The following is a 19170-nucleotide window of genomic DNA, read 5'->3' on the forward strand; positions in this document are numbered from 1 at the left end:
TGGGAAATGTGAGGTTCCCGGGTTGATCCCCGGCTGTGAGCCGATGAGCAGGTTGGTGCCTTTGGTTGGTATGGTTACTTTCTTTGGCCGTTGGCGTGTTTTTTCCCCATGCACACTACGCCTTTATTGACATGCCCAAAGACATCATGAGTAAAAAAAATCAGACCAGTCTGAAGCGAGTAGTGCAACAGCACCCCCTATTGGTACTCTAAACATAGTGACATAGTCCCATAGTCCCACCGGGACAAAGCTGTTTCTTGGAGTGGTCCGTTGCACCACTCAAAAAAAGGTTGCAAAGCTTTGGATGAAATGAAACCACCAGGCTCGAAATGTAGTCTAAAGTAGCATAAAATGATAAATATACTTACTTTCCACTACTGCATCAATGGTACAGAAGTACTAAATTCTAATAGTTTACAAGCACTGGTAAAGATGCAGATGATGCAATATTAAAAAAAATGCCTAAAGTTATAATTGAAAACCAAACAAGCAAGCACAAGTCTGGCTTTGGTGCTTTTCAGAATGAGTTTAAGGTGTGCGACTGTGCGTGCGACGTGCATTATGAGAAGCAGGGTGTAGCTGTGAAGGAGGATGCGTGCTCTACTTCCCTGAACAAATACAATGTTTAACAAAGGCTGTAGTTCTGTAAGAAGGGTGGCATTATATTGTTACAATATAAACAATATAATGCCACCATACATACATACTGTACAAGTGTACATACATACAACATACATACATACATACATACATTAGGTATGCGGTCTAGCTTAACTTGGACTCAGGGGGGGGTGGACGCCTCTGCCTTGCATAGTCCCCAGTGAATAGGCAGTTTGCCCTTCACTGGTAACCCTATTTTGGACTTATTTTAAAAATATATTAAGGTATTGCGGGCAGGGATTTTTACAAAAAAGCCCCCCCCTTTAAAATACATATACACATACATACATACATTTTAGAAGTTGAAGCTGTTTTTAAGGACCCACTTTTAGGCCAGTGCACCAGAGCAAGCTTTTGCCTTTTTTTAAACCCTACCCATTTTAACCAAATACATACGTGTGTGTGTGTGTGTGTGTGTGTGTGTGTGTGTGTGTGTGTGTACAGTATGTATGTACAGTACAGTATGTATAGTGTGTCTGTGTGTGTGTGTGTGTGTGTGTGTGTGTGTGGGCGTGTGAGCATGCATGTATAAAATACATACATTAACCACTTCATTTTGGCCATTTGAAAATTTGTAGCTTGTAGTTTTGTAGCTTGTAGATCTGCTATCTTCAAAAGATTTTTATACATTCGAAAACTTGAAACGGGACATTCTGCATAATGAGTAGGTTTGGTACTTTTTGATGCAAACGCTTTTTTTACTCAAGTAGGCTTTGAATTCCGGACTTTTACTCGTAACAGAGTATTTCTATATTATTGTAGTATTGATACATACTAGGGATGCATGATATAATCAGTAGCATAATCGGAATCGGCCATATCGGCCATGAAAAATAAAAATGCCATATCGGAACGGTCTAAAAAATAATACTGATTATTTAATCGGCAAAAAATAAATCTTCTAGTCTAGAACAAAAGACAATTCAAATATGTTTAAAATAAACGTTACATTTTCCTATGTTTAATTTGTGTACTCATGTCATTCAGTTGTGAAAACAGACACTTTAGCCTAATAGGCTTGTTTCCATTGTGGTCCTCTGTATAATATCGGAGATCGGTCATAATAATGTCATAATCGTGCACCCCTAAAACTTACCACTGCCAACTTTCCACGTCTTCTCTAGTTGTTAGCGATGAGCAGGCAGTAGCAGACAGACGGAGGACCCCCCCCCCAGACACCATGGATAAGAAGCCTGGGCGTCTGGCCCAGCTTCGCCAGCGAGCCCGGCCGCTCCTCAGCAGCCTCCGCAAGGGCAAATTCAACCCCTACAAGCATGCCGTGGACCCCGAGTACGAGGTGGACCAGCGAACGCTCAGCTCCTCCGCCCCCGATGTGAGATTATATGCCAGTCCACGAAACCCGCCGGTGTCTCAGGCCAAGGTTATGATTAGTTTTTTCCACTTTTTAAAAAACTGTTCTTAGCTGTAGTTAAATGTTTTGCTTTGTTTTAGTTAGTTTTACTGTTGTACTGTTTTTTTTATTGTAATGTGTGGTAGTCAGGGGCGAGATTGAAAAAGAATAGCCAGAAAAATCTTAAAATAGCCAATCAAAAATTTCAAATTAAAAAAAGCTAAAAACACACATTGCTTATATGTATGAAATATTGACAAACACTAAAGGACAATTTCTCTATGATGTCATAGATTGTTAAGTTATAGGTAGTTTTGTAAACACACAATACAGTTTCACATACACTAGTTATTGTTTCTTTGTAAAGCCTTGTTTTTATTCAGTTATGTAAAATGTGTTTTCAACTGTAGTTTTACTGTGTGTCGTTAGTTAACAATAATAACCTTGTTTCTCAGGCACACATCACAACCACCGCATCCCCGCTCAGCAGGCCTCATCTGGGGCACGGCAGCAGCGACAGCAACCTGGGTGCTTCTGGAGACGGACGGAGGTAGGGCCATTATTCCATCAATTACTTATTTTTGAGGGCCTCCTATGTACAGGTTTAATGTTTGTTTTTAGTTCAATGTTTGTTTTAAAAACGCCAAAATGACAAAATGACGTTCTTGTCCCTAACACAAACATTAAATTCCATTAACAATAAAGAGAATTTAATGTTTGTTTTGTCACCGTTTGTTTTACATCACCATATCAACCATATCAGTTAGACTTTAATATATTAGCGCCCCTCACTTCACACAGGTGTGACTTTTTAGTATCAATCAAATAATCTTGAATATCTTCTTTTTGATAATTTGTTTAATATTTTATATAAGCTAATCAGGTTTTCTTTTATAATCAACTACTGCAAATTAAGGTTCATTGTCTGATTAGCCTGTCTGATTAATACGATTATTTGATTAATAATAATTGTAGGAGCCATGAATTGGACTATTGTAATAGTTTGGTCAATGAAATGAATGGGCCGTCACTGGTGTTAATGTGATTGATTGACGGGCATAGGGGCGGACCTGGTTCACTCAAGAAGGTGGCCTAGCTGTTCACCTGTTTGACACACAGTGGGCATAGGCACACTGTCGCGCATGGACGTGTCAGAAGAACCTGAAGCCCTTCTTCTTCGTGGGGTTTTTAGACAGCTGGTGGATGGAAAAGAAGCTCCACCTCCGCGCCCGACTGACGCTGACTGAGGAGAGCGCATCCGGGAAGCTGTCCGTGGCGTCAGTCGGGCGCGGAGGTGGAGATTCTTTTCCATCCACCAGCTGTCTAAAAACTGTGCGCAGCTGCTGTGCACAGCCGAAAACGTGCGCGACCACGCGCGACAGTCTGCCTCCGCTGAGTAAGAGAGAGGGGGTGTGTGGGACGCCGTACTTTTTGTTGACCGCTTTATTTTGCTTTATTTAATTTACTTTGTTTACGTTGAAGCTGTGGTCATTTTGCTTTACGTTTGAGCACCGTTATGAGTTATTTACATTGCTTTAATAAAACCCTTAAAATGCATCATTTGGATCCAGCGAATTCCTTTTGTTTGCGGCGGAGCGCGTCTGACAAAATGGCCCATCGCCTCTCAGCGACTTTAAAGTTTATTTCTCATGTAGTCGCTCTACAATAATAATAATAATAATAAAACCCCAAATGTTAGAATATGGAGTTAAGAGGTTTCTATCCGACAGCTGTAGTATTAGCAACAACTAAAGTGACACAGAGGTGCGTTCCCAGATGGAAAGGTGTAACAATAACAACGTAAGTGTAACAGGTCTAAATGGGTTCATAACTAGACGTTAACTGTTGACTGCTCCTCCTAGAAGGAAGCCACACGGTGTGGACAGTGTAGACGGCTCCTCCTCCTACTCCCAGGAGTCAGCCATCAGCAGCGAGGAGGAGCAGATGGAGGAGTTTTATGCCGGGGAGGAGGAGGAGGATGAGGACAAGTGGCACAGCTACTGCACTGGCATGGAGGCGCAGCAGCAGGAGGTCCCAGCGTCCAGCAGAGGAGACCCTCCTCCCAACATGGAGATGTCCCACTCCCACCACACGTCACAGGTGAGGAGGAGGAGGAGGCTTTGTCATGTGTTTTGATGTTTGGTTTTTTTGACATTTAAAACATTGCCATGTCCTTTCTGTTAAAGTGTTAACTTTGTTTACTTTTCGCTGTTTGCTGAGTTTGGATATGTGTGCGTGTGCGTGCGTGCGCATGCGTGCTGATGGGTAGAATATAGGCAACGATTCACTCAACTCACGATACGATTCGTATCACGATATAAAAAAAAATATATAATTTATTTTTTAAATCTAATTTATCTTCCCCCCTGAGATGTTTTATTTAACTACATTGCAAAAGAAGTAGCATTACTTTTGACAGTGCAGAAACATAATTGCCTTCCTTGATGAGCATCAACGACCATCATCACCTGGGCACAGTCACAGACACACACAGCTCCCCTCTACAGTGCTCTACTACTGAAAGTGACTATCATTTCTCTCCAAAAGCACTTGAATATGATGGAATATGACTAAAGCTCACATTTCACATCACACACTAGCCCCCCTAAAAAAAGGGGGGGGGGTTCTTTTGTGTTGAAAATCGATTTATTTCAATGAATCGATTCATATCGTCGAGATTAATATCGATATACGATATATCGGTACATGCCTAGTAGAATATAGGCATTTATTTCATTTTGTATATTCTTTTACCTTTATTCTTACCTCTCTACTCTCACCTGTACCATCTGGCTTCCCCACGGGGATCAAAATCTTAAACCTTTAGAACAAAAAACAAAACAGGGTCTTCCAGTAATACAGCTGGCAAAGGTCATTTCCTTTTCAAGTAGACTTTGCATGTGCATAGAGCTGAGTTTAGGTTCGGCCGGAGGTCGGAGCTTGTGGATGGACTATTTCCCCCTGAACGCCCTCCCCCTGCCAGAATAGGCATGTTGGGGGCTTCCGTGCTCCAGACTGTATGACGGAAGCATTTGAAAATTGCGAGAGGTAACAGACTGGCAACGTGAGAATAGAGTGAGACTATCCAGCCACGTACACCACCACGTTGGTAGCTCTAGCTGAATTATTAGTAGGCCTATATTTACCTAGTTTGGTGCATGTATGCTCGTTGCAATACGTGTGCACATGTCGGTTTTCTCTTTTGTTGCGTCTTGTCTTTATGAAACAGACAATAGGAAAGCTGAGAAGCCCCGAAGGGCAAACAGACAGACAGCCGGACAGTAGGAGAGCACACAGGGTGTCAGTGGACAGATGAAATTTGGTCCTATAGGACAGCCGGTCCAGTTGAGCCTGCATCTAGATTCTAGAAGCTGTTTTATTCTGATGAATGTTTGGCCACGGTGTCGAATGACATGTCTCCAAACATGTGTTGGGCGTGTCGACACTTTCAGGTTTGTTGGTCTGACAAGGCTGTCAGTGTTGAGGCTAGCCTTATTTCATACTTTGTTGTATGCTGGCGTCGTGCAGCGAAATGAGCAGATCTACAAGCTCACGACGTACAGCACATGTCACATACCAGTATGTTGTAATGATCAGATCTATAAGCTCACAATGTGTCACATACGTGAGACACCAGTATGTTGTAATGAGCTGATCTACAAGCTCACATTGTCGTGTCACATGTTGTTTGCTATTTTGTAAGCTATTTGACAAATCTTTGCCATTTCTGCGAATACTGACATGCCCTTAGCACAGTGGTTCCCAAACCTTTTAGGCAGGGCGAGACCTAAAAGAGAGATTAGGCGTTTGTCCGGTACAGAGACTAGGGAGAATAGAAAATCTACAAGTCCACTCGGTTAGTCTGTCATTGATTGATAGGACAGCTACTACCACTACAAGCCCCTACTTACACGGCATCAGTGCTCTTAAAGTATCTGACCATTCTTGTAAATGAAAGCCATACTACACGGCGTGTGAGACAGCTAGGTTAATCAGTCACCATAAGGCAGCAATAATGATAATCTCCCAGCAAGCCGGAATCAGTCAGCCAGTCAAAGCGTTGGCTAATATCAAATATTTGCAGTAGCATCCTTTGTCAATAGCCAATTGTACTTGGTACAATTTGGAGAGCAGTATGTTTATTTCTCTGTATAACTTCCACACATTTATCTCCATTAGAGCAAGGAAATTACATTTTGATAGAGCCACTGGTGTCATATTACTACAGTATGTACTCTATACTGTGCATTACTACTGTATGTGTAAGAGAGAACACATGTTAGTGCTGCATTTATCCATTATTATCCAAGCAATCAGTCTGGGCGGCAGCGACTCAGGGGTGATCGGTATAACAACCCAATGTGAACCGCAAGGTTCACAGTTTATTTTTTCTCAGAATAAAGGTTTAGCCAAATCATGCTAGAGAGACAGAAAGAGGAAGAGTCATTTGACTTTTGACAAAAGTTCCTCATGCTGTATTTGTCACACACAACTGTTCACACCTTTGCACATCTTTAGCAAGATAACACTCACAACCAACACTGTACTGTGACAGCTATTTGCAGTTGAGGTGAGGATGCTGGGAAGTGAGTGAGTGAGTGAGTGAGAAGTAGAGAACGTGGAAGTAGCTCTATCAAAGTTTAATGTGCTTTCATATAGCGGCAACTTAATTGACAACTTGAGTTACTTTGTGTATTTTGATTATTATTACAAAACATACATTAACCACTTCAGGCCTATATACATTTTGGCCATTTGAAAATAGCCGATCTACAAGCTCACTTTTTCCACCGCTGACCGTATATTAATAAAGTTGATCTTGCTATTTTGTTTAGTCTGAAATGCGTGCACATGTATGTTACAAGTTTTCAAGTTGTCAGACCCAAGTAAAGAACTAAACTAACCTACAGTATATAATACTATTAAAAAGCAGAAGTGACCCAGTAACTTGAGCCGCGAAAAGCGAGAAAAAGCTGAAATACGGTTGTGGTTTTCAAATTCAAACTAACTTCTGATTATTTAAAATAGTCAAAAGTTTGTTCCACACAGAATGTGTTTACAAGCTATTTTGAATACTTTAAGTAACTTACCTGGTTACATACATACATACCATTTTAACCAAATACATACGTACGTATACATACATACATTACTTACATACATATATAAACGAAACAATGGTTTTAACACTTAATGGTCTCTTATCGGGGCCCCTGACACAACATATTTCAGATTAGATTGATTCTAGGCTCGTGGTTTAGTTTCTTGAGGCATACATACATTGTCTTTCTGCATCCTGTGTATATGTGATCTGCATTCTGTGTACTGTATGTGATTGATGTGTGATTGATGTGTTTCCTGTCCTACTTGCTAAAGGAAATAGCATGCCATTCAGAGTTATATGAGATCATAATTTCCCCAATATACTGTAGTCACAGCCTATTATCTTTGAACACCTTTTAAACGTTGTTTGCCTTAGTGTGCTTGCCTTGTTACTTTACTTACCTTGTGGGAGTGCTGTGTTGGAATCATGTTACCTTTGTTTGATCCATGATCCCAGATGACTTACTAGTTCCTGGTTTGGATTGGTTCTCAAGTTTGAACATGGAAAGAATTCATAACACATCATCATTCATCATCATTTTTCGACCGCGGTCGAGATCATGGATTTCACAATGCCACGCCAGACTTTCTGGTCCTTCATTACCATCCCCAGTTCCTGCTTACTGAAGCATGTGTCCCTAGCGAAGACATCAGGCGGACGACAGTTTTCTACCTCTGGTCTGCTTTGAGGCAGGACTCCAGAGAAGAAGGGGAGATATAACCTCATTGTCAGCTCTGTAGCAGTGGCCGGCAAACTGTGTTCTTCCGGATCGGACTAGTGAAGAAACACAGGGAAGGTTGCCGTATATTAGATTAGTCGATGGGTGGCTCTTCCAAGATAGATTTTGCGCTCTCATTAGAAGGCGGGTGTAAGTGCCATCCAACCGTTTCTCAAATTTCTTTGAAAGTGTCCATGTCTCGGAGCCATAGAGTAGAATCGGCTCAACGGTCGTCCTAAATATTTTTACTTAAGTTTTAACATCTTACTAAACTGGGATGACCAGATTTTATGCATGTCATTGCAGGCTGACCAGGCCATACCCTTCCTAGTTTGAAAGTCCTTTTGGGAAGAAGATATATATGAACAACACAATGAAGCTTAATTTCCCACCAAATGCACACAGTGTTACACAGTAAACTATCTATCTGGGACAGCAGGGATAGCGAGCTCAGCCTACCTACTGGAGGCCTACTGCATGTCAACGACATACAGAAGATTAGGTAGATTCTAGAATGCTAGATTGATTTACATTCTAAATTTGTTATGATTATGTTATGATTCATCAAGCTATTGAAAAATAGCAAATCTACAAGCTCATAGCGCGCCACCGAGTGGCGCGCTACAAGCTTGTAGGTCTGCTATTTTTGAAAAATTGAAGAACGACTGACATAGAAACATAGCTTTTTCAGAAAACTGTCAGGATGTAGAAGACATTTTTAGAATCTGATCTCAGGTCAAAATGGGTTAAACAACTAGTTGACTAGTAAACTAGGCAACTAGTCGACTAGTAAAACAGTGAATGCCCTACCAACTAGCCATTCATCATCCCTTGCTTATAGTCCATGGTGTGTTGTTTTTTTACAGTGTGAAGCGGGAGGGGAGTCGCCGACCGGGTCGAAGAAGGAGGAGGTGATCAAGGACTCTCCCAGCAGGTCCTACCTCCTCAACCTCAACCTGAAGGAAGGCAGGAATCTGGTCATCAGAGACCGCTGTGGTAAGCAAGGGGTTCCCACGTCTCACTGTTGGAGATGTTGTAGAAAGTCATCAAAATCAGAATCAGAATCATTTGAAGTATTTTATTTGTCACTAAAAACTGTTCACACATCTGGAGTAAGTGAACACCCGCAAACAATATCGCTGGGACAGCTATTTGGTGTCACACACACGCACGCACGAACGCACGGACGTAGTATATACTAGTATATTCCGTAAGTATATACTGTACAAGACAAGTAAGTGATTCTCTCAACAGTTATCCCGTTCTCTAGTGCAGTGCAAGGTTCTCAAAGTGGGGTCCGGGGACCCCCAGGGTTAGCCTGGTTAATAAACCAGACTAATATCGCACGGACCGTGGGATATTTAGTCTGGGGAGGCTCAGCTTGGATTTCATTTCCAGGGTGGCGGGTTGAAACATTTTCTCTTTGACACAATTGGTCAGAGCTACTGTCAGTCAAAGGTCTCAAGCATTGAAAGTCACTGTACCAAAGCCCGCCCATATTGCATACCGTGTCCCGATTGGCCGCCCCATTTCTCTGGTGTAGGAAATGGGCGTACAATTGAGCCTCTCCAGACCCTAATCCGCCGGCAGGATTTCTTTTTTTGCCAACGGCTGATTCGGTCTGGTTTATTAACCAGGCTACCCCAGGGTTGCTTGGTGGGTTCCAGGGGTCCCCAGCTAAATTATTGATAGTTAGGTACAATATGGACCTTTACAGGTCTACAACTAAAACAGTTTGAGAAGCACTGCTGTAGTGTACACTGTACAGCAGTGGTTTTCAACCTTTTTTATTTGTATTTATTTGGCCTTTAACCCATTTTGGCCTGACGTCGAAATAAAAAAAACGTTCGCTCTGAAAGAATATATACCTATTCAAAAATTTGTGCCGCATTTTTTAAGTATAACAGAATGCTTGAAACACCAAAAGGGGTTCCTGCCCAAAATGGGTTAAACGGTACAGCCACGGACCACCGTTTGATGAGATTTAGCCTCTCAGACCCAAAACGTATTACTTATTACTTACTAATATTTTCTTGTCGTGGATAAGAGTTTGTCCACAATTCCATCCTGTATTGATGTTGGTAGGTACCATAGGAGAGACAGCATGCAGACGTTAATTAAAATAAAATTTCTTCTACATTCGCTAATTGTGGAGACTTCTTGTAAATTTAGCAATGCAGATGCATTTAACTCTTGAGAGCGTAAAATGTAACCAAATGGACCCGTTTCATTTTCCAGTCTCAATGGTTAAAGATCTATAATAATGAATTGCATATTTATAATAATGAATTGCATTCTATAGTGCTTTTCCAAGTGCTCAAAGCGCTTTACAATGGTTCATTCATACATACATACATTGGGAGGTGAAGCGGTGAACAGTCGACGCCAGCGTCCTCACTTCCCACATTCACACACCAATGGTGGCGAGCTCACACCGACCAACTCATTGGAGGCAATGTAGGGTTCAGTGTCTTGCCCAAGGACACTTCGGCATGTGGACAGGAGGAGCCGGGACTCGAACCGCCGACCCAGGGATCATTGGACGACCTGATCTACCTCCTGAGCCACAGCCACCCCTAAAAGGGTCCATTTGGTTACCAACATTTAGTTGGGGACCACCTGGAACCCCCTCAAGGACCACTGGTGGTCCCTGGACCACTATTTGAGAACCACTGGTGTACAGCAACGTGCTCAAAGCCCTGCTGGGCTCAAGGCTCAGCAAGACTTTTATCCCTGAAGCTGAAGAGCTTCTGTCAAGGACAAGGACAGCAAAGCAAAACAAAACCGCATTCAGTCTGTAAATACAGCCTTGTAGATTTGTGTTTACTTGCACTAAAGTCGGTCAGTTTGGGGATTCACTACGAGCCAAGGTTTCCTCCCAATAGTGACGATAAATAAGCTTAACCACACATTAAAAGAAAATTAATACTAGAAGTTTCTTACTTGTATACTGTGCCGGTCTTTCTTACCTATTTATACTGCAACTGTGAGTGAGGAGTTACATTAACACCAGAGTTGTCCCCATCCGATCACGTGATCGGAAATCTGGGCCGATCAGATGATTTTTAAAAGATCGTCCGACCCGTTCCTCTGCTGAGCAGAGCCATAGAGTTAGGTCTGAACTGATTCAAGTTTTATTTAGCTATGCATGGATATTTACATCCACATGCAGCTCCACTTCTAAGTCTGCCTGCAGCCTCTGTCTGTGTGGTTGTGTGTGTCCCTGGTGTGTGCACATCTAACACAGACATGTTGTTGATGTAAGATCCCTAGATCCCTTTAGAAAGTTTACAACTTCAATTCCACTGGAGTTTGGAGCTATAGCAATAGCAGTTACCATGCAGCATGTAGAAGTAACATGCGGTAGTTTTCCCTAATTAACAATGACGATTGTACAATGGAGTCTGGGTTTCCAGTAGGGATGTACCGATGAGACATTTTGGCCGATATCGATATATTAAAAAGGCTTATAAACACTGAATTTGAAAAAAAAGATTCCAAAACTAGGGATGCAACGTTATTGAAATGTTGTCCCATGTCTCAACATAAACAACTTGAATGTAGTATTTTTATTTAAAGAATGTTCCAACTTGTTGACTCTTTTGAAAGCTTCTCCAGAAAACACTGATAGAATATTCAGCCTTCTTCATAACAAAGGGCATTTTCAGGCTTTAAAAAAAAAGTGCACTGCACTTGCATTGCAATACGAACACTTTATTTAGGCAACGTTTCTGTCAAAGACCTTCTTCAGGCTCATGCTGAATAATAGGCAGCCCTATTATTCAGCCCTGCCTACGCACCCATCTCAGAGGGTGTGCATAAGACTTTGTTGCCTCACATAAAAATCTGCTATAAACTGAGTTGAACTATTTTACCGATACGTATGACCAATATATCGGTTTAAGGCCAATATCGGCCGATACCGATGTGTTTGCCGATTGATCTCCCATCACTAGTGTCCAGTATATAGTTTAGTTCAGTGATGGTCAACCTTTTTAATTACCAGAACAGGGACAGGTTCTTCATGGAGTTAAAACATGCCTTGTACAATGATTTGACGGTGAATACACACCCATACCCTGCCTCAATGTTCAGGAATGTGTCTCTGTGTAGATGGCATGGTGATTATACACAAACAGACACAATCAGAGTCAGGCCCAGGGTGGATCTAGAAACACCGTCACCCCTCTGTCTGAGCGGCATTCCATTCCGTCAGCACAGCAGATCCTGACCTGTCTGAGGCACGCCCAGCATCAAACGTCCTGAGGTCCCAGACTTGCTGAAAGACAGTGTCATCATTTCACCATGATGTAATCAAGTGGCTCTATCGTGTGCTTCATCGACACCCACAAATACAGGGGTTCTCAACCCGTGGGTGGCCAAAGCATTTCCGGGGGTCCCCAGCTGAAAACGTTGAGAACCCCTGACCTAATACACAGCAGCGGTTCTCAAACATTTTCATGTTGAGGAATCCCAAATTGATACAGTACGTAGCTAAAATAGCCGATCCACAAGCTCGCATCGGATTCAAACCCATAGTTATTAAAGTGGATTATGTTTAGTTAATATATTTTTTAAACAAAATGGTCAGAACAAGTATATTACAGTAATACAGCTCTTATCATCATAGATCATACATCATCTCATTCCGGCCAATCATAATTTGCGTCCTCACTTTTGTCTTCAATGTTTGTGACACTCAAAACTATCAATTGTCAATGGCATTCAATGTTTGTGTTTACACAAACCCTCAAAGCTGGACATAGGAGGGGCTAGTGCCATATCAAAAAAATAAAAAATAATAATTGGAAGATAGATTTCATATGCACCCAAAATACTAGGCTTCCATCTAGTGGTGAATGAGCTGAATTGCTAGACCTAGAAGTCAGTTTAGCTCATTCATACGGTATGTATCATTTAAAAAGAAACTGCACAAAAATGGGACTAGAGGAGAAGAGATCCAGTAGAACTAAAAGACAAGTAAAGTGATTTTATGTGTGTTTGCGCTCGGGTGTTGCCCTCTGAAAATAGATCTACAAGCTTAAAACGTGCCGCGCTGTGAAGCGGTGTGAGCTTGCAGATCGTCTATTTTGAGCATGCAACCAAGTGCACAATCGGGCATTATGACGCCATCAAATACCTGCCAAAATACATTTTTGGCGACAAAATCAACTGTAGATTTAATAGACTAAAATGACATGATATTTAGCCGACTAAAACTAGACTCAAACTAAGACATTTCAGATGACTAAAATATTACTAAAACTTAATGGAAAATACAAAATAAAAATTTGCTGTCAATATCAACACTGCCTCTGATTAATGTAAATATTAAAATGAACGATAATGCTGTCAATTTCTACTGTTTCCATTCGCAGGGACCAGCGACCCGTATGTGAAGTTCAAACTGGACGGCAAGACCTTCTACAAGAGCAAAGTGGTTTATAAAAACCTCAACCCCACCTGGAGCGAGTCCTTCTGTCAGCCCGTCAGTGATCTGGACAAGACAATCCACATCAAGGTGAGCTACGGTCAGAGACTGCTCACATGGTTCTTGTCCAGTTGTTTTCAACCTTTTTCATATCAAAGTCCATTATTTATTCTGCATTTGAGCCACGGACCACCATTTGATGAGATTCAGCATCTCAGGCAAAAAACTTTAATAGGATATTTTGTTATTGTTGGATAAGATTTTGTCAACAATTCCACGCTGTATTGTTGTTGGACAGATAAAAGGCAAAGGATCAAAAATAACAATTCTTCAACATTCTCTAATTGTGTAGACTTCTTGTAAATTGAGTAATGAATCAATCACAGCTCTCCACCTACTGATTACGTGTGGTGATACTGTACGTAAGTTCATTGGTCGGGTTCTGAGAACAAATAGGCTGGAGTCAGGAATCATTCTTAGCTTGGTTTATTAAAGCAAGGAAGCAAGTCTGCATGGGTTAGGACTAATGTTACTGTATGTCCAACGTTGGGCAGAGAGAGGCTTCAATCCATTTCAATCAGGCTCACGTGACAAACACCTCCTTCCGAACAGAATACCAGATTCTCACATGCCAAAGTAACTAGATTGAGCACAAGTCATACACCCATTCCACGTACACCTCTGTGCTGCTTACGGAACTCGCCTATCGGCACGCAGGCGTGCCATTAATGACGGTAAGGCGTGCCGCACCCTCTCGTTTAATATTGCTTAATTAATTCTGCTTGTTATACATGCAGGTGTATGACCGTGACATAACGTCCGATGACTTCATGGGCTCCAGCAGACTCCTACTGAGTGATCTGCAGATAGACAAGTAAGTCGTTGCAATGACCTCATCGTCGCACACATTTCTGTCCAATGCACCCGTCCACACTCGCACACGCACGTCTGCACGGCCGTCTCCATATATGGAGATCACAACACTGACCTCATCAAACCCTGGATAGCCAGACATTGAGAAGACTGTATCATCACCTAGATCTGCATATATAGATGTAGACTCTGCAGCAACTCTACATCTGACCTCAAACCCTTAGATCTCCATATATGGAGCTGACCTGTTCTGACATTCCATATGTTGATCCCTCCCCACCCGTCCTTCCTCTTCAATGTATCCCTTTTGACTGTTACCTGTCCATTCAAACTCTAGACGGGCCCACGCCAATGTGCAGCCGGCAAAAACTCAACAGAGTTCTCAACAGGCCCGAAAGTTAATTCCCGGCCCTACCTGGGCCCTCATCAATCCCTGTACACTCAAGACACTGACCCCGCTGCCACCCATAGATCTCCATACAGTATATGGAGCTGACCTGTTCTTACATGCCATATGTTGATCTGACCTCATCAAACCCTGTACACTCAAGCCACACTCCATATATGGCCATACCTCATCATCAAACCCTGTACGCTCAAGACATTGCCCCCGCTGTGACCCCTATATCTCCATATATAGAGCTGACCTGTTCTGATATTCCATATGTTGATCTGACCTCATCAAACCCTGTGCACTCAAGACACGCTCCATATATGGCCAGTATTCATTCCATATGTTGATCTGACCCCCCATGCCAAAGCACCAGCGCTCGCCCAGCAGTTTGCCGTCACCCAGGCGGACGCGTGCACGCCCTCGGGGCGTCTTACTGGTAATAATATATATTTTTTGTTTTCTCCAGGGTGACTGAGCTGTCTCTCCACCTAGAAGATGTCAACAGTCTAGAAGACGACATGGGAGTCATTCTGTTGGACGTGTGTCTGTCTATCAGAGACGGAGACGGCACGAGTGCCTCGGTAAGACAATCTGTGCTTGGGAACTCCTCAAAGCATAGATTTAAATATATATATTGTGCTCATGCAATTAAATGCAGCCAATTATACTTGCACCAAAAGAAGTTGAGCAACAGCAAAGAATGCAACTTTCCTTGCATAAAGGCAAGGAAAGTACTTTAATATACTTTAATATTTATCCAATCAATTGTTGCATTTTGTCCCTGTTGTCCTACAGTACTAACCAAGCTGTTGTTCTCTTTTACACCTAACCTGCATGCTACAGCCATTGAAATGGCCTCAGACACCAAAGAGACATTTTAGGGTAAGGTATAATAACTGATATCTTTAAATCGTTAATTCAGTAAGTTCATGGTGGTTCCCAGGCTTTTATGGACATCTGACAAAAGCTGCACGTTCAGATTTTGTGCTACTGGGGATGAGAATCATTTTCAGCCAGATGTTGATACATTTTGGCCCCCAAGTGGGGCCCGGACCTCAGGTTGGGAACCACTGGATTAGACAGACTCAACGCACTGTATGTATGATGATCACGCAACATACTAAATACTACACAGCGCTGCCGCGACTGCGACTCAAAGTGGCTATACTGGCCAATCACAGCGCATCCTTGCACAAGCTGGATTTAGTATGACGCGATGATGACACATATGAGTCCATTTCACTCCAATCAGTTTCAACTCTTAGGGCCATATTTTCGTTAGGCCTCTTATCCCGAAACCTCTTTGCCTTAATTTACTATTTTGAAAACATTTTAAAATTGTTCAAATAGCCGATCTACATGGAGACGTTGTGAGCTTGTGTAGATTGGCTATTTGAACTATTCAAAAATGTTTTTTCAAAATAGTAAAAAAAGTTAAAGAAGTGTAGGGATAAGGGGTAAGGCACTGATGACAATAGGGCCCTCAAAGTTTAGATCTCTAATGATCCTCTCCTCTCCTCTCCTCTCCTCTCCTCTCCTCTCCTCTCCTCTCCTCTCCTCTCCTCTCCTCTCCTCTCCTCTCCTCTCCTCTCCTCTCCTCTCCTCTCCTCTCCTCTCCTCTCCTCTCCTCTCCTCTCCTCTCCTCTCCTCCCCTCCCCTCTCCAGTCTGGAGTCTCTCAGAACACCAGGAGTCTGTCGGAACAGAAGAGGAGCCAGCTTTGGAGCCGCGTGGTGCGTGTCACCCTGATCGAGGGGCGGAGCTTGCCAGTGGAGGGACAGGGAGACGTCTACGTAAGCCTGAGACTGGGAGAGGAGAGGCACAAGAGCAAGGTACAGTACCAGGCACCAGACACCCACCCGTAATGCTTCTAATAGATAGAGGCTCTCTAGAGCAAGGTACACCCACCCGTAATGCTTCTAATAGATAGAGGCTCTCTAGAGCAAGGTACACCCACCCGTAATGCTTCTAATAGATAGAGGCTCTCTAGAGCAAGGTACACCAACCCGTAATGCTTCTAATAGATAGAGGCTCTCTAAAGGTACATACACCCATAATGCTTCTAATAGAGGCACTAGACTAGCAAGATACGGTACCAGCCAGGACACACACACACACACACACACACACACACACACACACACACACACACACACACACACACACACACACACACACACAATGCACCCGCTTCGAATGTTATCAACTGATAATCACCAGTAGGTTACTTATCATTCTTATCGACCTACTGCTTGTACAGTATACTGGGATCCTGCCTTTAGGAAACACGGAAATTAAACTGACTTACGTGGCCGGTTAAGACTGAATCTGATATGAGGTTAGGGGACTTACATGGCCGGTTAAGACTGAATCTGATATGAGGTCAGGGGACTTACATGGCCGGTTAAGACTGAATCTGATATGAGGTCAGGGGACTTACATGGCCGGTTAAGACTGAATCTGATATGAGGTCAGGGGACTTACGTGGCCAGTTAAGAATCAATCTGATATGAGGTTAGGGGACTTATGTGGCCAGTTAAGATAGATACGGTAGATAGATTCTTTATTTTTGAACCCAAGGCGCCCAGTCCACATGGACTTATAGGACACACCGTACAAATCATTGCTTCAAAATCCCACAGTTTTACACATGCAAACCTGTGATGTGACAATAAAGGTTTTATGTGAGATATGCTATATAATCAATTCAAAGAAAATGTTGCTTTTAGAAGAGTGCAATAGTGACCTACAGTACTTCTCAACATTCCATTTGAGACCGTCTCTCCCTCCCTCCGCAGAACATCGATAAAATGGCGAATCCGCAGTGGAGAGAATGCTTTGACTTCAACCAGTTTAACGACGACACATACTTCAAACTGGAATTGGAGGTGGTTTCCAAGGAGGGTCGTAAACGCGAAAGCTACGGAATGTGAGTCGCGACACATCACAGCGATTGTTCTTAAAAAAAAATCACACACGTGTGAACCGAGTGGTGCAACTCCCCTCTCTCCCCCCTCCTCTCTCTCTCTCTCTCTCTCTCTCTCTCTCTCTCATTAGCAGGCAGCAGGCACAGCATACCCCTCTCTCTGTTTCTGGCGCCCCCTACTGGTATTAATAAGTCACATACTCGTCATTCCAATTTCACGCATGCGCACACCACTCGTGCTCATACACACAGGTACACAGGTACACGGACATTGCTGGTTGTAGGAGTGGTTGCACCACTCAAAAATACATTAAACACTTCGGCCATTTGAAAATAGCCGATCTACAAGCTCACAATGCATCACAATAGGACGCATTATGAACTTACAGTCTGCTATTTTCGAAATATGTTTAGACATTTGATAACTTGAAATGGGACATTCTGCATCGTGAGTACTTCCTACTTTTGGTACTTTAAGTACATTTTGATACTTTTTTACTTTTACTCAAAGATTTTTACTTCTGACTTGCAACAAAGTAATTTTTTTGTGTGGCATTGATACTTTGATAACTTTTTCCCATCACTGCTTATAAACCTTCAACGGCTTTATGGTCTTGCGGAACCCTATACATGTGTATGCCGTTTTCTGTGTTAATGCGGCCGCGCGCGCGTGTGTGTGTATGTGTGTGTGTGTGTGTGTGTGTGTGTGTGTGTGTGTGTGTGTGTGTGTGTGTGTGTGTGTGTGTGTGTGTGTAGGTGTGAGGTGGACCTCTCCAGGCTCCCGGTGAATCAACCCCAGGTGTTCAAATCAAAGCTAGGTTGTTATGGCCCAGGTGAGCTGGTCTTCCTGATCACACTGAGCGAGTGCAGTGGTGTCTCCATCTCTGACCTCTGTTCCCCAACCCTGGACGAGCCACACGGGGAAGAAGCCCTGCTGGACAAATATGTAAGTGCACGGTACCACGGACATCACCCTATGCCATATGCATATGCAGTGGTGGGATAAGCACTAACACATTTTACTTAACTAGGTGTGCCATGCAATTTTGTAGCTATTTTTTTTGCCATGGCAGAAAAACATTGGGAAACGCTGAATGTAGAGAACCATTAAGTTTACTGCTGAACCCGAGTTTTCCGACTTAATTGATTTACTCATTGTCTGCCGAACCCGAGTAGCCTGAGTTATGTTTTATTCGTTTTAATGGACGATTTTGATAGCTTGATTTTGATAGCTTTTAAGACATACATGGTTTCGGCGGCTACTTTGTGACAGGTCACACGTTTGGATCACGTGCAAGTCTTTCCAATTCTATGGACAATGGCGGTGCGCACCGAGCTGCGGTATTTTTCTTCCTTGTTGTCACTGGCCACTGGCCACAATCTCTGTAAAGCGCCTTGGATAAAGGCGCTATATAAATGCACCATTTACTACGGCCATCATGAAATATTTTCCGACATTAAGACAAAAAAAAGCTTCACGCTATTTTAAGGCACACATTCGTGCAATGGAACGATATACACTATCGGGTGATTCTTCAAAGGTTAGTGAAAAACACCAGCAGTGAAGTATTGATTAATCTGGCAATAAATGTGTCTGTGTAATGTGTAATGTTTGTCTCCCAGAGTATAATGTCTGTGTACTGTATGTATGTATGTGTTTGTCTCCCAGAGTATAATGTCTGTGTATGTATGTGTTTGTCTCCCAGAGTATAATG

At 42.6% G+C, this 19170-nt stretch overlaps 1 protein-coding gene across 3 annotated transcripts in view; it reads left to right on the plus strand.

Annotated features, from left to right (window-relative positions):
• mctp2b (multiple C2 domains, transmembrane 2b) overlaps positions 1–19170 on the plus strand; it is a 32939-nt gene that overhangs the window by 2932 nt on the left and 10837 nt on the right. The window contains exons 2-12 of one of the 3 annotated variants that reach the window (XM_080774638.1): positions 1785–2041; positions 2467–2561; positions 3874–4111; positions 8700–8829; positions 13212–13354; positions 14062–14138; positions 14998–15112; positions 15375–15413; positions 16197–16361; positions 17328–17458; positions 18212–18401. In XM_080774638.1, the coding sequence (XP_080630764.1) occupies positions 1841–2041; positions 2467–2561; positions 3874–4111; positions 8700–8829; positions 13212–13354; positions 14062–14138; positions 14998–15112; positions 15375–15413; positions 16197–16361; positions 17328–17458; positions 18212–18401 (1524 nt within the window). In that variant the 5' untranslated portion in view covers positions 1785–1840. The remainder of the gene's footprint in view (positions 1–1784; positions 2042–2466; positions 2562–3873; positions 4112–8699; positions 8830–13211; positions 13355–14061; positions 14139–14997; positions 15113–15374; positions 15414–16196; positions 16362–17327; positions 17459–18211; positions 18402–19170) is intronic. The other 2 variants (XM_080774639.1, XM_080774640.1) reach the window with 2 other exon arrangements.

The sequence above is a fragment of the Protomyctophum bolini genome, assembly GCF_963924005.1.
Source record: "Protomyctophum bolini genome assembly, chromosome: 10".
Lineage (NCBI taxonomy): Eukaryota > Metazoa > Chordata > Actinopteri > Myctophiformes > Myctophidae > Protomyctophum > Protomyctophum bolini.